The sequence below is a fragment of the Vulpes lagopus genome, chromosome 10 (genome assembly GCF_018345385.1).
Source record: "Vulpes lagopus strain Blue_001 chromosome 10, ASM1834538v1, whole genome shotgun sequence".
Classification (NCBI taxonomy): Eukaryota; Metazoa; Chordata; class Mammalia; order Carnivora; family Canidae; genus Vulpes; species Vulpes lagopus.
The window spans coordinates 42736294-42754315 of record NC_054833.1 but is presented as its reverse complement, the minus strand read 5'-3'; the positions used below and the strand labels follow the sequence as shown (position 1 = coordinate 42754315).

General features: G+C 46.3%; 1 protein-coding gene across 5 annotated transcripts in view; it reads right to left on the bottom strand.

The window, feature by feature from the left end:
* The window catches only part of SIK3 (SIK family kinase 3), a 240964-nt gene extending 233751 nt beyond the window's left edge, over positions 1–7213 (bottom strand). For all 5 annotated transcript variants that reach the window (XM_041771613.1, XM_041771615.1, XM_041771614.1 and 2 more), the window contains exon 1: positions 6941–7213. In XM_041771613.1, coding sequence (XP_041627547.1) covers positions 6941–7213 — 273 coding nt within the window. The remainder of the gene's footprint in view (positions 1–6940) is intronic.
* Positions 7214–18022: the final 10809 nt, after the last annotated feature.

Sequence of the window (18022 nt, the reverse complement as noted above, 5' to 3'; positions counted from 1 at the left end):
GTATGTGTGGGGCGTGGGCAACAAAGGAGAACCTGGGTGAGCACCTGGAGAGACACCGGCCTGTGCTAAAGCAGATCCCCGACGAAAAAAAATGGAACTGAGAGCCGTGTGCAACATCCAACCGTCCAACTTCCAACAGAGGTGTAAGGGGGGAGGGGGGGGTCGGGGCCCACAGGGGAGTTGGGGGCCCGCAGGGGAGTTGGGTGCAAGAAGAGGCAAGGGGTAAAGGGGCTGCTCGGTTTCCCATGGCCAGTCTTAGGGAAGAGAGCCAAGTCCTCCAGGCTGACCCTGAGATGCTGGGGTGGTTGCCGTCCCAGTGACACGAAGTCTCTGAAAGAATGTAAGCTGTTAAAATTGAACACCTTCCTTATCTGAAGAAATGCACCAGAAAAAGCATTTTTACCCTTAACCATAAAATAAACAGCATGAATTTTTTAAATCTTAAATCAGATGATAGGGATCCCTGGGTGGCGCAGCGGTTTGGCGCCTGCCTTTGGCCCAGGGCGCGATCCTGGAGACCCGGGATCGAATCCCACGTCAGGCTCCCGGTGCATGGAGCCTGCTTCTCCCTCTGCCTGTGTCTCTGCCTCTCTCTCTCTCTCTGTGCCTATCATAAATAAATAAAAATTAAAAAAAAAAAAATCAGATGATACCAGAGCTCTGCTGTGATATCCACTGATGCTGCTCCCATTTCACACTCAATTCCATCAAATGGCTATCGGACCTACATGTTTTGGCCCCTTTCTGACCTCACCCCTTAATATCCTCCTCCTTATTCACGAAGCTCTAGGCACCATGACCTTGAGTCTAATCTTTGGATAAACCAAGCTCATTTCTATCCCAACACCACTGTACCTGCCATTCCTTCTGCATTAAAAACTCTCCCAAATCTTCTCAGGCTGGCTTTTTCTCATCCTTCAAGTATCAGCTCAAATATTATCACCTTGTGGGGCACCTGGGTGGCTCAGTTAAGCAACCAATTCTTGATTTTGGCTCAGGTCATGCTCTCAGGATTGTGAGACTGAGTCTGTCAGGCCCTGTGCTGGATGTGGAGCCTGCTTAAGATTCTCTCTCCCTCTCCCTTCTGTCTAAAAAATAATAATAAAATGGCCATCATCTTATAAAATACATATATACATACATCTCATCACTATGGAAAGACATTCCCTGACAACTCTACCTAAAGCAGCACTCTTCCCTACTCTCTAGCCCATTTATTTTCTTCACGGTATTCATACTATATGAAGCTATTTGTTTACATGTTTCTTGTCTGTCTCCCTGCATTAGAAAGTAAGCTCCAAGGGATCCCTGGGTGGTGCAGCGGTATGGGGCCTGCCTTTGGCCCGGGGCGCGATCCTGGAGACCCGGGATCGAATCCCACGTCGGGCTCCCGGTGCATGGAGCCTGCTTCTCCCTCTGCCTGTGTCTCTGCCTCTCTCTCTCTCTCTCTGTGACTATAGTGAATAAATAAATAAAATCTTTAAAAAAAAAAAAAAAAAGAAAGAAAGTAAGCTCCAAGAAGGCAAGAGCTTTTGTCCCTGTTGTCCTTGGTAAATTCAAGAGCCCAGGATAGAACCTGACCCAAAATTTGGATTCAGTATATACATGCTGAATGAATGGATGGATAAGGAAAAGGTTCCATCCCTGTGCAAAGGTGTTTTTGATGTTTATTAGAATTATAGAGGTTCTGGTAAGTAGAGAGCATTTCTTTTTCCCTTCAAAGCATCCATTTTGTTCTCTTTTATGCCGTGAACTAGAAAACATTCGCCAGATTGATGCTTGGAAAATGAAAACAGCACTTCTGGCACAGAAATAACTAGTCTGGGCACCTCTGGCTTGAGCCAGATCTATGACTTTCTAGGGAGCTGGCACCAAAGTCAGAATGTTAAAATAAACAGCTTTGATGTTGAAAGTGGAATACTGGTATTTTGATTCTGGATAAACCAGTCCAAATCAATCTTAGCTCTTCACAAAATCTCAACAAAGTTAGTAACCCCATCACAACTGTATCAAAATGAAGTCAGTCGTCTTTCAATAGTCATTTTTAGATTATCAAAGATGGAACTATCCTCCTCAAATGCATCTAGTATAATCTTCCTTTCATTTTCTTTTTGATACAATTCTCTTTTCTATTTACCAATGAATCTTGCTTTCAGCCTTCTCATGAGCATAAGCATCATCTACTCTGTTCCATTAAACTCTTCCTTAGAAGTGAAAATACTAGCCCTTGCCCACTCTGAGTCGTTCCCTTTCATGAAAATGAGTTTGCAGTAAACTACACAGCACACACATATGTTATGGCTGGTCCACATTTGGAATGGGGTCATGGGGCAAGATGTTTTCTCTGTGTAATATCTAAAGTTAAGAATCCTGACCTTGGCCTTCTAAGTAGCACACTGTGCACCCAAATGCAAAATGTATTCTTAAGTTTGCAGGAATATTTCTTCATATTCTCCACCAGACTTAAGTGAATCTCTGGAGGGGGAAGTACACTCCGATAAACTCTGTTCCATCACCAATATAACAAAGAGTAGTTAAACAAACACACTAAAAATTTGGGGTGGCCCAAAGCAAAAGCCACTGTTAGTCCGTTTTCATTAGACAAGTCTCACAATTGCTTTTTTAAAAAAAAAAAAAGAAGGTTTAGGGGCACCTGGCTGGCTCAGTCAGTAGAGCGTGAGACTCTTGATCTCGGGGTCATGAGTTCAAGCTCCATATTGGGCATAGGCTTACTTTAAAAAAAAAAAAAAAAGCTTAACTAATGGAAAATTATGTTTTAAAATGTCAATTTCATTAAATTAGCCTATAGTCCACAGGAGTTCAACCCAAATATCTCAAAGTGGCAACTGAAATAATAGCTAATTTTTTATCCTGAAAGCGTATCATGAAGATGACATCTTCCTACCCAAAACAAATGGTATTATGTATTCATGAACTGTTCCAAACAGATGAAAAACAAAAAGAGGGGAGCTCTGTCCTATTCATCTTTCTTACTACAGCAGCTGCTGCCGCTGCTATTCACCACATGCCTACTATGTGCTAGGCACTGTTCCAGTAGCTTCCCATATGTTATCTTATTTAATCTTTATAACACCCAAACTTGTAAGTACCACTGCCATCTCATTTTACAGATGACCACATCCAAGCACAGAGAAGGTAAATAATTGACCCAAGATCATCCAGCTATTAAGCAGAAAAGGATTCAACTCCAAGGCAGCTTTACCAAAAGCTCAAGCTCTTACCACAATCCAACAGCAGGCAAGTAATACATATGTGTTGAAATAACACTTTATAAGTATTTGACCAACAGCTCTTATAGTCAGAAATATGCTTAAAAACTGCATACAACATATATCTGCCCTTTGTTCCCATTAATCCAATCAGTAGAAGTATAAGTAGGCAAAGGAGACAGACTATAAGCAATCTGAAAGCACAAAATCTTTTTTTCAATCTCTTTAAACTTTACAGTGTCCTACCGAAAGCACACAGGCAGAGAATCTCAGACTAAGATTTCTTAAAAAAAAAAAAAAGGAAATCACGGAAGGTAGGACAAAGACAGCCAGGGTGAGCTGCTGACCAAAGTGTGTCACCGATGAATCTTCTCTCCTGTTACCTGTTTGTTCTGAAATGATGCTCTAAGCAATGCAGAACTGCCAATATTAAGTCTAAGCCCATGAAGGCCGTGCTGTAAAAGTCACCAGCATCCTAACAGGAAACTATTTCCTCTTCTCTACTGATTCTCTTCAGCCCAGGGTCCTACTAGAGGAGGTTTGAGAGTTAACAGAATTTGGGAAAGAGCTACCCTCACCGCTTATGGTTGGACGGAGGGCAGTAGCTTAGTCAATAAATGAAGTTTACTTTAGCCTCTTAGTCCTTGGAATGGATAGTGTGTGTGAGAAAAGGTGATCCTAAATACTTCTCTGATATTCAGAAAGCACTGATAACCTACCCTCCTTCAACCAATGCAAGTATCTTCTGAATTACCGGAGTCTAATCGTTAAACACATTTTTGTTTTTGTTTTAAGATTTATTTATTCATGAGAGACACAGAGAGAGGCAGAGACACAGGCAGAGGGAGAAGCAGGCTCCATGCAGGGAGCCCGACGTGGGACTCGATCCCAGGACTCCAGGATCATGCCCTGGGCCGAAGGCGGGCGCTAAACCGCTGAGCCACCCAGGGATCCCCCTGTTAGACACGGTTTTAAGAAAAACCCAGACCATTCAGTGGCTTACAGGGGAAGAGGAGAAAAAAAAAAATCACAGACCTCTAAAAGATGAAACAAAAAATTATATATTCTAGAAAGAGGTGGGGGGAGAAAAATAGCTCTCTTGGTTCCAAGTGACCTGACTGCAGAAGTAAAATAAACGCTGCAGTGCACGGAGAGAAAAATCTATCTCCCTGAGCAATTGAAACAGCAGCTTCTGCATCTACTAGTACCTAGCTAGGCACCTTCTTTGCCATTATATAACCAAACCATGGCCTTAATAGGCCATCACACTGTATGTCAACAGCTGTTAGGCACATCTAAGCTGTCAGCATTTAAGAATCCCTTCCAAAGTGGATTCAGATAACCATGGAGCAGGCCAAAATATGCTCATCGTTCACCCAGAGCACATGACAACTCCTTGTGAATTAAGCTTCACTCATGTCGTCAGAGTAATTTAAGCAGCAAAAGATAGGGCACTTGTAACTGTAACTAGGAAATTGCACACTGCTACAGAAACACAAATGAGCGCTGGTGTGGTCCTCGCACACATGCAACTCATTGTCCAAGCCATTTCATTTGGTATCGTTCAGGATTTCAAATATTTCCATACATACGCATTACATAACTGCACACCACAAATGATCAAAGATAAAAACCAACATAAACAGTGACACCCGTTTATAAACAAGCTAATGTTTAAAATGCTGCTATCCTAAAGGACACCAAGGCCTCAGAGAAAAACCAAGAAACACACACACACACATAGGGAAATTAGAAAGCAAGCAGATCAGCCATAATTAGCCACTGGCTTTGCTGACTACTGAAGATAAAAATGTCTCTTTTATATATAAAGCCAAGAATCAACTGTTTGCAATTACATTTACAAAAACATACAACCCTGTCTGTCACAGATTTTTTTTATCAATATTTTGGTGTATCCAAGGGCTGTAAGACACAAAATTCTTTAAATCATAGATACCATAAACCAGGAAACCAATTAAGTTCATGGAGTCCATCCCCCAGAGGTCAGAGCAAAATAATCACAGGAGCTCAATGTGATTACTTAGAAGAGAGGGGGAGGTTTAAAAAAAAAAAAAAAAGGAAATGCTGAAACAAGGAACAAAGCTCTGGAACAACTAGTATTGTTTATAAACATAACTTTGGCTTAGCTAACAGTAAATAGAACTGTAAACACCTGAGTGTGCATGTTGGGGGGGGGGGGGGGCACAGGCAGAGATGTACCAAAGTCTTGGCTCAGTCTAGTCCCCCTCAGGGTCTGAGGGTGACATAAGAGAATCCTGGACTTTGGTATCTCATTCAGCTCAGACCTGCAGACTTGAGGCCCTCCCATAAAAACTGACAAAAAGGCTGAAGGGGGCCCCCCAGAGGAAGTGAAACTGACCAATCAATTTTCCACAGCCACCTACCCTGCTACCCTGGTGGAAAGGGCCCCTTGTAGGCTCTGACAGAAAGGAGGGAAAAAAGGAACTTCAGGTTGTGAGTGAGCAGGAGAGAAGGCCTAGATAAGTTACTGGCTTCTGAAAATAAGCAATTGCCATAAAAGCAAAAAACAAGGCAGGCGATGATAAGGGCCAGACTGAGGAGGTGAGGAATTGATGTGGCTTTGGTAGGAAGCAGCAGCAGCTCTAAGGGTGCTTCATCAGGTTGAAGGAAAACACAAACTGCAGTTTTAGATATAATGAATGACTACACTGAAAGTATTCATTCAAGTGAGAGATTGGGCAAAGCAAGAGATCTGGAGTACAAATGGGCTTTGTGGGTCCTCTCAAGACCAAAAGATTCCTCCTGAGGACTCTGATTCCAATACTTCCAGTGAAGAAGGCTACCCCACATTCCCTCAAAAAAAAAAAAAAAAAAAAAAGGAATTTTATATGTCAAGCCGTACATGTGTACTTATGTGCCTTCCTAGCTGACCTTGGCCCATTTCACTAGTAACAGCTCCGCAAATCCCTGGAGAACCAAAGGGCCCGAGGAGTGTAATAATCCTCCAGGGTCCGGGCTCCTCCAACCCCTCCTCCATCACCCACCGGGCTTCCCCCACCACCACCGAGAGCCCACCCCGGGGCTCTATAAAAGCCCACGATTCCAGACCCTCCGACAACTAAAAATAAAGCAGCAACCCTGCTCTCCCGAACTGCTTACCCCCTGACTCCCTAGTGCCGTCACGAAGCTGGGGCGCCCTGGGCCTCTGCCCCCTGAGCCCCCTTCCCGCGGAGGAGCAAAGCGATCTGCCTCCCCCTCGTTTCCCCGTTTTCTCCGCCGCCTCCTCCAACGATCTCGGGGCCGTCCCCGGGCTCCCGCTCCCCGCCGCGACCTCCCATCAGTCCCGGGCACCGGGACCAAGCGCTGCCTGGCATGTGTCCCGGGGCGCCAGGACCCCGCGCCCCGCACCCCGCACCCCGGGCATGCCCCGCCGTCCTTGGTCCGCTCCGAAGCCCCCCCCCGCTGCCACCCTGCGGTCCGCACCTCCTGGCCCCTGCCCCCGTCCCCCGGGCTCCAACTGCGGGCTCCCGGGGCCCCCGGCTTCGGTGTGCGGCTCCGCGAGGAGTCCCAGGGCTCCCCGCCGCCCCCCGCAGCCCCGGCTCCGCAGCGTCGGTCCCCGGCCCCGGCCGCCCGGCCCCGCGCCCTGCGCTCGCCCCGGCCCCGGCCCCGGCCCCGGCCCCCCGCGCCCCCCGCCCCCCGCCCCGGGCGCGCTCCCGCCGCGCCGCTACCTTGGCCTTGGTGACGAGGTGCGTGGCCCGCTTGACCACCGCGAAGTTGCCCTTGCCGATGGTGCGGTCGATCTCGTAGTAGCCGATGCGCGCAGGCACCGGCCCGCGGGAGGCCGGGGCGGGGGGACGCGGCGGGCCGGCCGCCGGGGGCACGGCAGCGGGGGCGGCCGGCGGCCCCGGGGCGGGCGGAGGCAGCAGGCGGCCCGCCGGCCCGGCTCCCCCCGCCCCGGCCCCGGCAGCCCCGCCAGCTCCGCTCGCCGCCGCCGCCGCCATCTTGTTGTGCAGTGAAACCTCCCGGGCCGCGGGGAGCCGGCGGGGGGGAGGGGGGCGGGGGGCGGGAAAAGCGGGGGGGCCGGCCGACGTCACTCCGGGAGGCGGGGCGCCCGCGCCGCCGGGGCCCGGCGCCATGGCAACGGCGCGTCACGTGCCGACGCGCGTCACTGCCCGCGGCCATGGCAACCGTGACGTCACCGGCCCGCCCGCCCTGCCCGCGTGGGACGGCGGCTCGGGCGCTGGCTCCCGGGCGCCCCCCTCCGGGGACGGGACGGTGCGCGCCGCCCGCCGCTCCGGGGCGGCCGCCGCGCTCGCGGGCGGGGGCGGGGGCGGGGGCTGGGGGGGCCGCGGGCGGTGCAGGCCACGGCGCTCCAGGCGACCCGCCCCCCTTCCGCAGTCGCCGGCCTCGCGTGAAACAAAGTACTGCCTCGTCCCCGAAAACCCCGGCCTGTCCCGCTTTAGCCCTCGAGGCCACCGGGCGGGAGCCTCCGCCGCGCCGAGGAAGCCGTGAGCAGGCCGGCGGCCAGGCAGGGCAGCCCCGGTGCGCTCCGCGGCCCCCTCCGCGGCCTCCCGCGCCCCTGCAGCGGGGTGGCTGTCGCGGCGCCCGCGTCCCGTTGCGTCACGTGTACGACCCCGAGGAAGCGGTGCTGCGCGTCCGGCAGCCACGTCGTGCTTAGGGACAAAGCCGGCTGTTGGGCACGATGAAGAAGCAGATTCTAGCGTCAGGATTCCCTCCCCACGGGGACCCTGCAGAGACGTCGAAGGTGACCAGAGTGAGCTTCCAACAATGAGTCTCACACTTTGTCTCTGCCTCTCTCTCCTCCCTCCTCTGCTCTCGGCCTTCCGGATCCCAGGGCCCCTCCTCACTAGTTCCGCGGTGTCCCTGATACTTTGTCCCACTGCTCCTATTAACTAGGTTCATTTAATTGCTTTGGGTGGGAATAAGAGGGATAGGCCATGGCGCTGGCAATGGCAAGGTGGTCTTTGGCAGCCTGCGGGGCGCTAGACACAGGGAGAGGGCTGAACGCCCAGGGTTAAAATGTGCTCAGTCCGGTCCTCATCTGTCCACCCGGATGTCTGTCCGTGTGGCCGAGCTGTGTGCTCAGGTGACCGCAGGTACCATATCAAAGACTGGCGCCCAGGGCACCCTGAATGTGTGAGAAGGAGAGAGCCTATTTACTCTCTCTGACCCAGAAATGTGTACGGGCGTTCTGGCTCCCCATCCGGCTATGAGCAATGGCTGGCACTAGGACGGGACAGAGAGGTCATCCCTGGTTGCCGGTCCAAACTGCCAACACAATTAACAGTGATTGGCTGCTTGACTAGCACGTAAGGATCAGGATGCAGTGGTCCTCAGCTTCTTGTGTTGGTTAAGCCCCTGCCTTGGTTGAGCTCATTCAATGCCAGATAAATGATGGGGTGTGACCAACCTCTCTGACCACTTCATGACCTCACTCACCTGCCTGTGCATTAGCTTTACGCTGCACTCCAGAGCCACAGTTTTGCCATCACCCTGGGGTGGGGGGTCTCAACAGAGATCTTAGCTGGCTTGTAAGGCAAGGGGGAAAGAATCTTTTGCTGGGAGGAACAGAACCAAAACCATTCTCACCAGGGTCTTCACAGCCTCTCCTCCACTCACAGATATCATTGAACATCCAGTACCACAATTTCTGGTGTCAAAAACAAGAAGCTTATGAGGAGAAACTGGGAAATGGAGCATGGGTCTCACTTCCAAAGAGGAAAGGCAGATCATGCTGGTCCCTAATAATGACCAGAATATGTTTGCTGTGTGTTAGATTATTTATGCTCCCTGCTTATAGGGATTGAGGCCAGTAGATAGTGTGTCCCACTGAGAGTGGGACAAAGACTTGCTCGAAAGCTCCCTGAAGGGTTCTCCTTGGTAAAAAGAACATGGAAAACTGGGGAGGGCACAGAGCAGCAAAAATCATCAGGGAACAAGGAAAATAGTTTAGATGTATGCATTTAGAAAGGATTTCTTGAGTGCTAAGACTGAGGTAGGCTTGGGGAGGAACTGGCAGTCAATAATCACAACGTATCGGGACGCTAAGCAGTTTACGTAAGGGAACTCACTTAATCCACAACAACCCTGTGAAACACATTACACTATTCTCCCCATTTCGCCTATGAGGAAAATGAGGCACCGCAGGATTGAGGCAATTGGCCATGGTCATACACTCGAAAGTGGTAGAACTAGAATTCAAACCCAGGTGGTGTTCTCTGGAGCCCAAGAGCCCTCCTGGACTGGATTATACATCTGGCAAGGGAGGAGCTGGTAGAAAAATGGTTTCTCCAGAAGCCCAGGGTGACTGAACTCAGTTTAGACCCAGGGAAGAAGAGGACTCCAGGAATTCTTGAGAGCAGGATAGAGCTGGCACCGAAGCATAACAAACAGCAAACTACAAAACGGAGTGAAGTACCCGGGAAGCTTCACCTGTAAGTAGCACCGGAATGAGACTTGCTGGTTAGTGTGTCCTTCTGCTGCCTTTAGAAAACAGGTTGGAAGGTGTGTCCCTGCCCACCTGCAAACTCCCCTGGGGGGAAGGGGGCTGAGTTCCCAGAGTCCCTGCCATCACACATGGAGGCAGAAAACTAGCCCCCACCCAGCCCTCACCCAGCTCCATAACCAACTCACTCTTTTCTAGAAAAACAAGAGACTTTTTTTTAATAGGCAAAAGATCGATTCAGAGATGAAAATGAGACATCTTCCTATGTAATGTCATTGGGTCTTGTTTCTAGAATTTGAAAAGGGCAAGCCAAGGCATTCCTGATGGATACTGTAGGCCCACAGACCCTAGAAATGATGGAGAACCTCTGAGGACCTAAGGTCTGCCCAGAAAGGAATATAAGCAGTAGGAGGTAATTCATTAACTCTTTCATGACTTTAAAGGTGCTCTTAGCTTGTCTGCAGAGCAGTTTGCCAGTGACCTGAAAGAAAACTGCAACCTCACAACATAGCTCCAAAGATTCTCAGAGCCTTGAAGAAAGTCCAACCCTCACTTTACATTGGCCCAATTTATTACTACTCTGAAAAAAAAAAAAAAAAAGCTAATGTTATATGAGCAGTCAGTTGATAGAAGGGCATCATTCAGAAATGCTGTATGTCAAAAAGCAATACCATATTTATATGCCACATATTGCCAAACAAGGAAATTATTAGCCAGTTATAAATCCTGCCGTCACATAGTAATCAGGACACTGATCACATTGTCCAAACACTCAATGTTCCCTGGTTCTCTGGAGGAGTCGAATGTGTGCCTTTTCTTTGTGAGGGCTGTGTTCTGCATTACCACTTCAGCTATGAGGCAGTTGACTTTCCTCCTTCTATCCCAGATCAACCCAGTCGTGTCCAAATGCTCCCCCTGGGTGTCTAGGCAGCCAAAGTAAAGTACATAGTCTCCTGTTATAAAAGATCTTGGGGAAGGGGCTTAAGAGAAGCTAAACAAACTTTCACTCAAGGATTTTCTGTTCAGCTTGCCCACATTTTCCTTTTAAATGGAGCCATTCGAGCTATTACACCAAACTTAAAAAATTGTCCATACTACTTGCCATATGTTCTAGGATGTGGAAGCAATTTTAGAGTATTATTAATCACCCTTTAGATCATCCAAAAGATCTTTAAGTATGATTTCTTTTCAAGGTTTTCTACACTCTTCGATGGAACTGTAATCATCTTTTAGGATCAATGTTTTCCCCGGGTAGATAGACCTTTGGTTTTATAGGGGGAAATACACTGGGTACAGAAAAAAACAATTTATTCAGGATAACTTTTTTTCACAAAAGGACATGCTCCTTAGGGAAAGGTGCACTTAGTTACCCTGTGGTCAACTCCTTAATATCTATGCCAAAAAAAAAATTTTTTTAATAATGTGCTGCTTTCTGCTAAATGAAGAGTGGAACTCAACAAATATTAATTAAAATTTTGGCATATTTGGATCCTTTTCTTTCCCTTATATAGAAGTGTCTCTAAAATTCTGAGAATTCACAACATTTCATGGAAGATAAGGATACACAGTTCAGGGGCACCTGGGTGGCTCAGTGGTTTGGGCGTTTGCCTTCTTCTCAGGTCATGATCCCAGGGTCCAGGACCCCCAAGATCCTGGGATGGAGTTCCGCATCAGGCTCCCCACAGGTAGCTTGCTTCTCCCTCTGCCTATATCTCTGCCTCCTCTCTGTCTCATGAATAAATACATAAAATCTTAAGGAAAAAAAAAAAAAAGATTGGGTTTGCTTAGTTCTTCTACCAGCCTCTTAAGCTATTGGTTAAGAAAAATTCACTCAATTGGGACTGACATCCGTAGGTGGCCAACCTACCTTTGTTTGCTTCATTTCTACCACAATTTTCCTTAGTGAAACTAGAAAACCCATCTTGCACCCGTAAGACGGTACTGCCAGAGAGGAACCCTCTCCCTTGCCTGCAGAGACACCTGCTGGTCAAAGTTCTAAACTACAGGATGGCTAGCTGCGCTTCCTTTTCCATTACACTGAAGGCCTTCTAGTCCTTTCTATTTAAACTACAGGCAGTTGAAAACCACAAACCCACATCAGGAGCCAGAAAGCTGGAATCCAAATGGAAGCCGGCTCCAGGAAGCTGGATGTCTGTATGGCCAAACAGAAAGCACAGAGGGCTGAAGTTACAACGGTGCCTTGGACTTAGGTAACAGTCTGCAACCGTGGTTTTGTGCCACCCAGGGATGTCTCCAGTTAGCCCCAGGGTTCTCAAGGCATTTTAAAAAGAATTCTTAGGTTTTTATTATTTTTTTTTATTTTTATTTAAAAAATAATTTCTTCTGGTATGTTTAAAGAGCAGCCTGGTGGAACAGAGAAAAAGAGGCAAGGGTTTTACAGTTTGGCCTAGACTTGGTGGTCGGCTTTTCCATTTATAGGGTCATCTTGAGCCTCAGTTTCTTTTTCTGGAGAATCACTTCTACCTCACAGGCTTGTTAGGAGAATTAATTGTTATAAATATGCACAGGGACCTAGATTAAACTCTGGCACATAGTATACACTTGAGTATTCATTTCCTTTCTCTAAAAGCAAGGATACAAGGACAGGCTGCTTTCCAAATCACCTGGAAAAGATGAGGGATGATGGAGAATAGGATTAGGGCTGTGAAAATAAATTAACTTCTGAGGCATCTGGGTGGTTCAGCTGGTTAAGCAGAGGATTCTTGATTTCGGCCCATCATGATCTCAGGGTCCTGGGTGGGATGGTGTCTGGCTCCCTGCTCAGCGGGGAGTCTGCTTCAGGATTTGCCCCTCCCCCTGTGCACTCTCTCTCTCTCTTAAATAAATAAATAAATCTTAAAAAAAAATTAACTTCAGAGTCACAGGGAGAAAATGATAGTTTTAAGTGTTTTAGTTAGGTTTACTCAGCACATATCGTTCAGTCTTTGGAAGTTGTATTCATGATACAACCAGAGATGTCACGCAAAAACCTTTCCAATCTCACAACTTCATAAAATAGTTATTTCCTTAAATGAGATTTTTTTAAGGCTATATTTATTAGAGAGAGCGCAAGTGGGAGGGTCACAGGGAGAGGGAGAAGCAGGCTCCCCGATGAGCAGAGCCCAATGCAGGGGCTTGATCCCAGGACCCTGAGATCATGCCTGAGCTTGAGGCAAATGCTTAACCGACTGAGCCACACAGGCGCCCCATAAAGTAGTTATTATCTCCACTTACAGATGGTCAGATTACTTGACCCATCTGATGACTGACTCACAGCCGGGAAGTGATGAGTCTGAGAAGCAAATCCAGGCTTTTCATCGCCAAATCTTGTTGTCTTTCCGAACTTTAGAGTATACCAGTGTCTGTGGTCTGTTAAAAAAAAATGTCAAGGATTTTTTTTTCTTCACAAATTTATTTAAAGTAGATGTGTAAGAAAAATACTAAAATATTTCTATCACTGCTATGCAACAATCTGCTTAAGAAATTGCGTGCATTCCCAAACTTTCTGCAAGTGCCCTGTGAGAATTCTATAGGAGCTCTATGGGGAAAAAAACTCAATCCTGGTAGCATGTCTTCCTTTTAAAACTCATTTAAAATCATATACATAAAAAATTACTATTTATACCAATGCCTTCCTTTTATGCAATAATCTACTTTTAAGATTTTACTCCAAACACCCATGGGTGATTTTTAACTCTTTCAAAATAAAATTAAAAGGCCCTCATTTCTTTTCACTCTTAATTAAGATTATTACATTGAGTTCAATTTTAAGGTAAAAATAGGGGCAGTGTATGATGTAGGTAGGTATCAGGACAATCCTAACAATCCTGACAATCCTAACCCCAACTCCAAACTCCACATTGAGCCACGTTCCAATAAAAGCTGGATGTGGAAACCTAAGTAGGTATCAAATACTCTACCCCTACATGTCATACCAACTCTGTTAGAAGCTTTGATTTCTCTAGAGTTTTTTTCCAGTGACTTCCGAGCATCAAGTATTTATGGATGCATTGTTTGGGAAGTTCAAACTCTCAGAGCAGAGGACTCGAACGCCTTTACAACCTGGCCCCAATCTCTGTCAGCATTTCAAATTTCAAGGATTTTGCCACTCTCCACCCTTCCCCACCCAGGACCAAAGCCAACTCCCTTAGGATCAAAACACGTTCTGTACTTTCTCTGTAACCTTTGCACCTGCTTGTCCGTGTGCTTGGAATACCCTTGAAGCTCACCCAACTATACAGCTCAGCTCAAGATCTTCATAATCCTTGTAAAAATCAGTCATAGTTTTCTTCTGGGTCTCCAGAGCTTTTGTCTCTTCAGAGCACAGGCTTGGGAGCCAGACCGACTGGGTTCAAATGCTGACTTCACACACAACTCATTAGCGATGTGGTCTTAAAAAAATTAATGAGCATCTCTAGGCCTCAGTTTTTCAGCTGTAAAGTAGGGTTAATAATAACACCTATTTCATGGAAGTGTCAGGAAGAATGAATAAATTACTATGTATAAAGTACTAACAATAGTGCCTGGCACATAATTGGTGCTCTACAAATGATTATTAAAATTATTATTATTGTGAATCTGTTGTAGCATTTTTAACAGCCTAACTTACATTACATTTATGGTTCTCTGTCTAATTAGATTATAATTCCTAAAGGACAGAAACCATATCTGTTTAATTCACTATTCTTTATTTAGCACTTAACACTGTGTCTGGGACATAGCAAATATTTCTTAGATAAATGAATGTCTCCCCATTAAATTGTGATTTCCTTGACACCAAGGACTCATATGCTCAGAGCATTTCTTCATTACTTCGTTTCTCTACGCCCAGAACCTAACACAATACTGGCACCTTGGCAGCACTCAGTGTATATTGGCAAAAATAAAGCAAGAGAAAGAGAGGTTTATTCCAAACCATATATTCTCTCTTTTGAGAGTTTATGGAGACATGACTAGCACACTAGAGCTGCCGTCCAAAATCTAACTTAGGTCTGACCGCTTTATCTTAGAGTAAAGTGGAGGCCCCCAAGGCACTTATGGAGAAGCCAAGAGAAAAGCAAAGGGGTTTGCTGAGCAATCAAGCACCCTCCAGAAAATGGAGACCATCGTACTGCCCAGGATTCTATCCCTGCCAAGAAACAGAGAGCTGGAAGAAGGGCAAGAGAAGGGATAATTGGCAAAGATCCAATTCTGATTTTGCTACAAGGGAAAGATGGAAGAGTCCTAGCTACAGTTAAAACATGCCCCCCAATGGGGTAACTGGGTGATGGGCATTAAGGAGGGCATGTGATGTAATGAGCACTGGGTATCATATAAGTGATGAATCACTGACCTCCACCTCTGAAATCAATAATACATTATATGTTAATTAATTAAATCTAGATTAAAAAGTAAACATTTTTAAAAATTTAAAAATTACAAAACTGTGCCCCCAGGGCTGCAGAAAAGCTAAGAATAATTTCTCCAAACAGGTAGTTTAGGGACACCTGGATGGCTCAGCGGTTGAGCATCTGCTCAGGGCGTGAACCCAGGTCCAGGGATCAAGTCCTACATCGGGCTCCCCATAAGGAGCCTGCTTCACCCTCTGCCTATGTCTCTGCCTCCCTCTGTATGTCTCTCATGAATAAATTTTAAAAATCTTTTAAAAAGTCTCTTATGGTTTATTTCCATCTCTCCTTTTCCCTCCTTCCCATATGTTCATGTGTTTTCTTTCTTAAATTCCACATATGAGCAAGATCATATGGTATTTGTCTTTCTCTGACTGACATTTCACTTAGCTCCATCCACATTGTTACAAATGGCAATTTTTCATACTTTTTATGGCTAAGAAATAATCTATGGTATACACACACACACACACACACACACACACACCTATATATCTATATACACCACATCTTCTTTATACATTTATCAGTCGATGGGCATTTGGACTCTCCCCATAGTTTGGCTGTTGTTGATAATGCTGCTATAAACAATGGGCTGCATGGACCCTTTGAATCTGTATTTTTATATCCTTTGTGTAAGTACCTAGTAGCGGAATTGCTGGATCACAGGGTAATTCTATTCTTAACTTTTTAAGATCCATTTACTTAGAAGCACCTGGGTGGCCCAGTCAGTTGGGCATCAACCTTCAGCTCAGGTCATGATCTCAAGGTCCTGGGATCAAGTCCCATATCCTGTGCCCTGCTCAGCAGGGAGCCTACTTCTCCCTCTCCTATTCCCCCTGCTTGTGCTCTTTCTCTCTCTCTCTCTCTCTCTCTCTCTCAATATCTGCAAAATAAATAAAAATATTTTAAAAAATTAATTTGAGAGAGAGAGAGAGAGAGGCAATGAGGAAGCTGGGAGAGATGCAGAGAGAGAGGGAGAAGCAGACTCCCCACTGAGCAGGGAGCCTGATGTGGGGCTCAATCTCCAGACCCAGAGATCATGACCTGAACCGAAAACAAAAGTCAGTCGCTTACTTCAAAGCCACTCAGGCGCCCCTATTTTTAACTTTTTTTAAAATTTTTATTTATTTATGATAGTCACACAGAGAGAGAGAGAGAGAGAGAGAGAGGGGGCAGAGACATAGGCAGAGGGAGAGAAGCAGGCTCCATGCACCCGGAGCCCGATGCGGGACTCGATCCCGGGTCTCCAGGATCGCGCCCTGGGCCAAAGGCAGGCGCCACACCGCTGCGCCACCCAGGAATCCCCTATTTTTAACTTTTTGAGGAAACTCCATACTGTTTTCCAGACTGGTGGCACCAGTTTGCATTTCCACCAAAGCGTAAGAGGGTTCCCCTTTCTCTGCATCCTTGCCAACACCTGTTGTTTCTTGTGTTTTTAATTTTAGCCATTCTGAATTAAAAAGAAAAAGAATTGGCTTTTGCATATACAGGGAGAAAAGATGTTAGCTATTCTGACAGGTGTGAGGTGGTATCTCATCGTGGTTTTGATTTATATTTCCCTGATGATGAGTAATGTTGAGCATCTTTTCATGTGTCTGTTGGCCATTTGGATGCCTTCTTTGGAAAAGTGTCTATTCATGTCTTCTGCCTATTTTTTAACTGGGTTATTTATTTTTTGGTTGTTGAGTTTAATGAATTCTTGATAGATTTTTTTTAATAAATTAATTTTTATTGGTGTTCAATTTACCAACATACAGAATAACACCCAGTGCTCATCCCGTCAAGTGTCCCCCTCAGTGCCCGTCACCCATTCACCCCACCCCCCGCCCTCCTCCCCTTCCACCACCCCTAGTTCATTTCCCAGAGTTAGGAGTCTTTATGTTCTGTCTCCCTTCCTGATATTTCCCACACATTTCTTCTCCCTTCCCTTATATTCCCTTTCACTATTATTTATATTCCCCAAATGAATGAGAACATATAATGTTTGTCCTTCTCCGATTGACTTACTTCACTCAGCATAATACCCTCCAGTTCCATCCACGTTGAAGCAAATGGTGGGTATTTGTCATTTCTAATGGCTGAGGAATATTCCATTGTATACATAGACCACATCTTCTTTATCCATTCATCTGTCGATGGACACCGAGGCTCCTTCCACAGTTTGGCTATTGTGGACATTGCTGCTAGAAACATCGGGGTGCAGGTGTCCCGGCGTTTCATTGCATCTGAATCTTTGGGGTAAATCCCCAACAGTGCAATTGCTGGGTCGTAGGGCAGGTCTATTTTTAACTCTTTGAGGAACCTCCACACAGTTTTCCAGAGTTGCTGCACCAGTTCACATTCCCACCAACAGTGTAAGAGGGTTCCCTTTTCTCTGCATCCTCTCCAACATTTGTGGTTTCCTGCCTTGTTAATTTTCCCCATTCTCCCTGGTGTGAGGTGGTATCTCATTGTGGTTTTTTTTTTTTTAATTTTTATTTATTTATTATCGTCACAGAGAGAGAGAGGCAGAGACATAGGCAGAGGGAGAGAAGCAGGCTCCATGCACCGGGAGCCTGACGTGGGATTCGATCCCGGGTCTCCAGGATCACCCCCTGGGCCAAAGGCAGGCGCCAAACCGCTGCGCCACCCAGGGATCCCCTCATTGTGGTTTTGATTTGTATTTCCCTGATGGCAAATGATGCAGAGCATTTTCTCATGTGCGTGTTGGCCGTGTCCATGTCTTCCTCTGTGAGATTTCTCTTCATGTCTTTTGCCCATTTCATGATTGGATTGTTTGTTTCTTTGGTGTTGAGTTTAATAAGTTCTTTATAGATTTCGGATACTAACCCTTTATCAATATGCTGTTTGCAAATATCTTCTCCCATTCTGTAGGCTGACTTTTAGTTTTGTTGATTGTTTCCTTCACTCTGCAGAAGCTCTTTATCTTGATGAAGTCACAATGGCTCATGTTT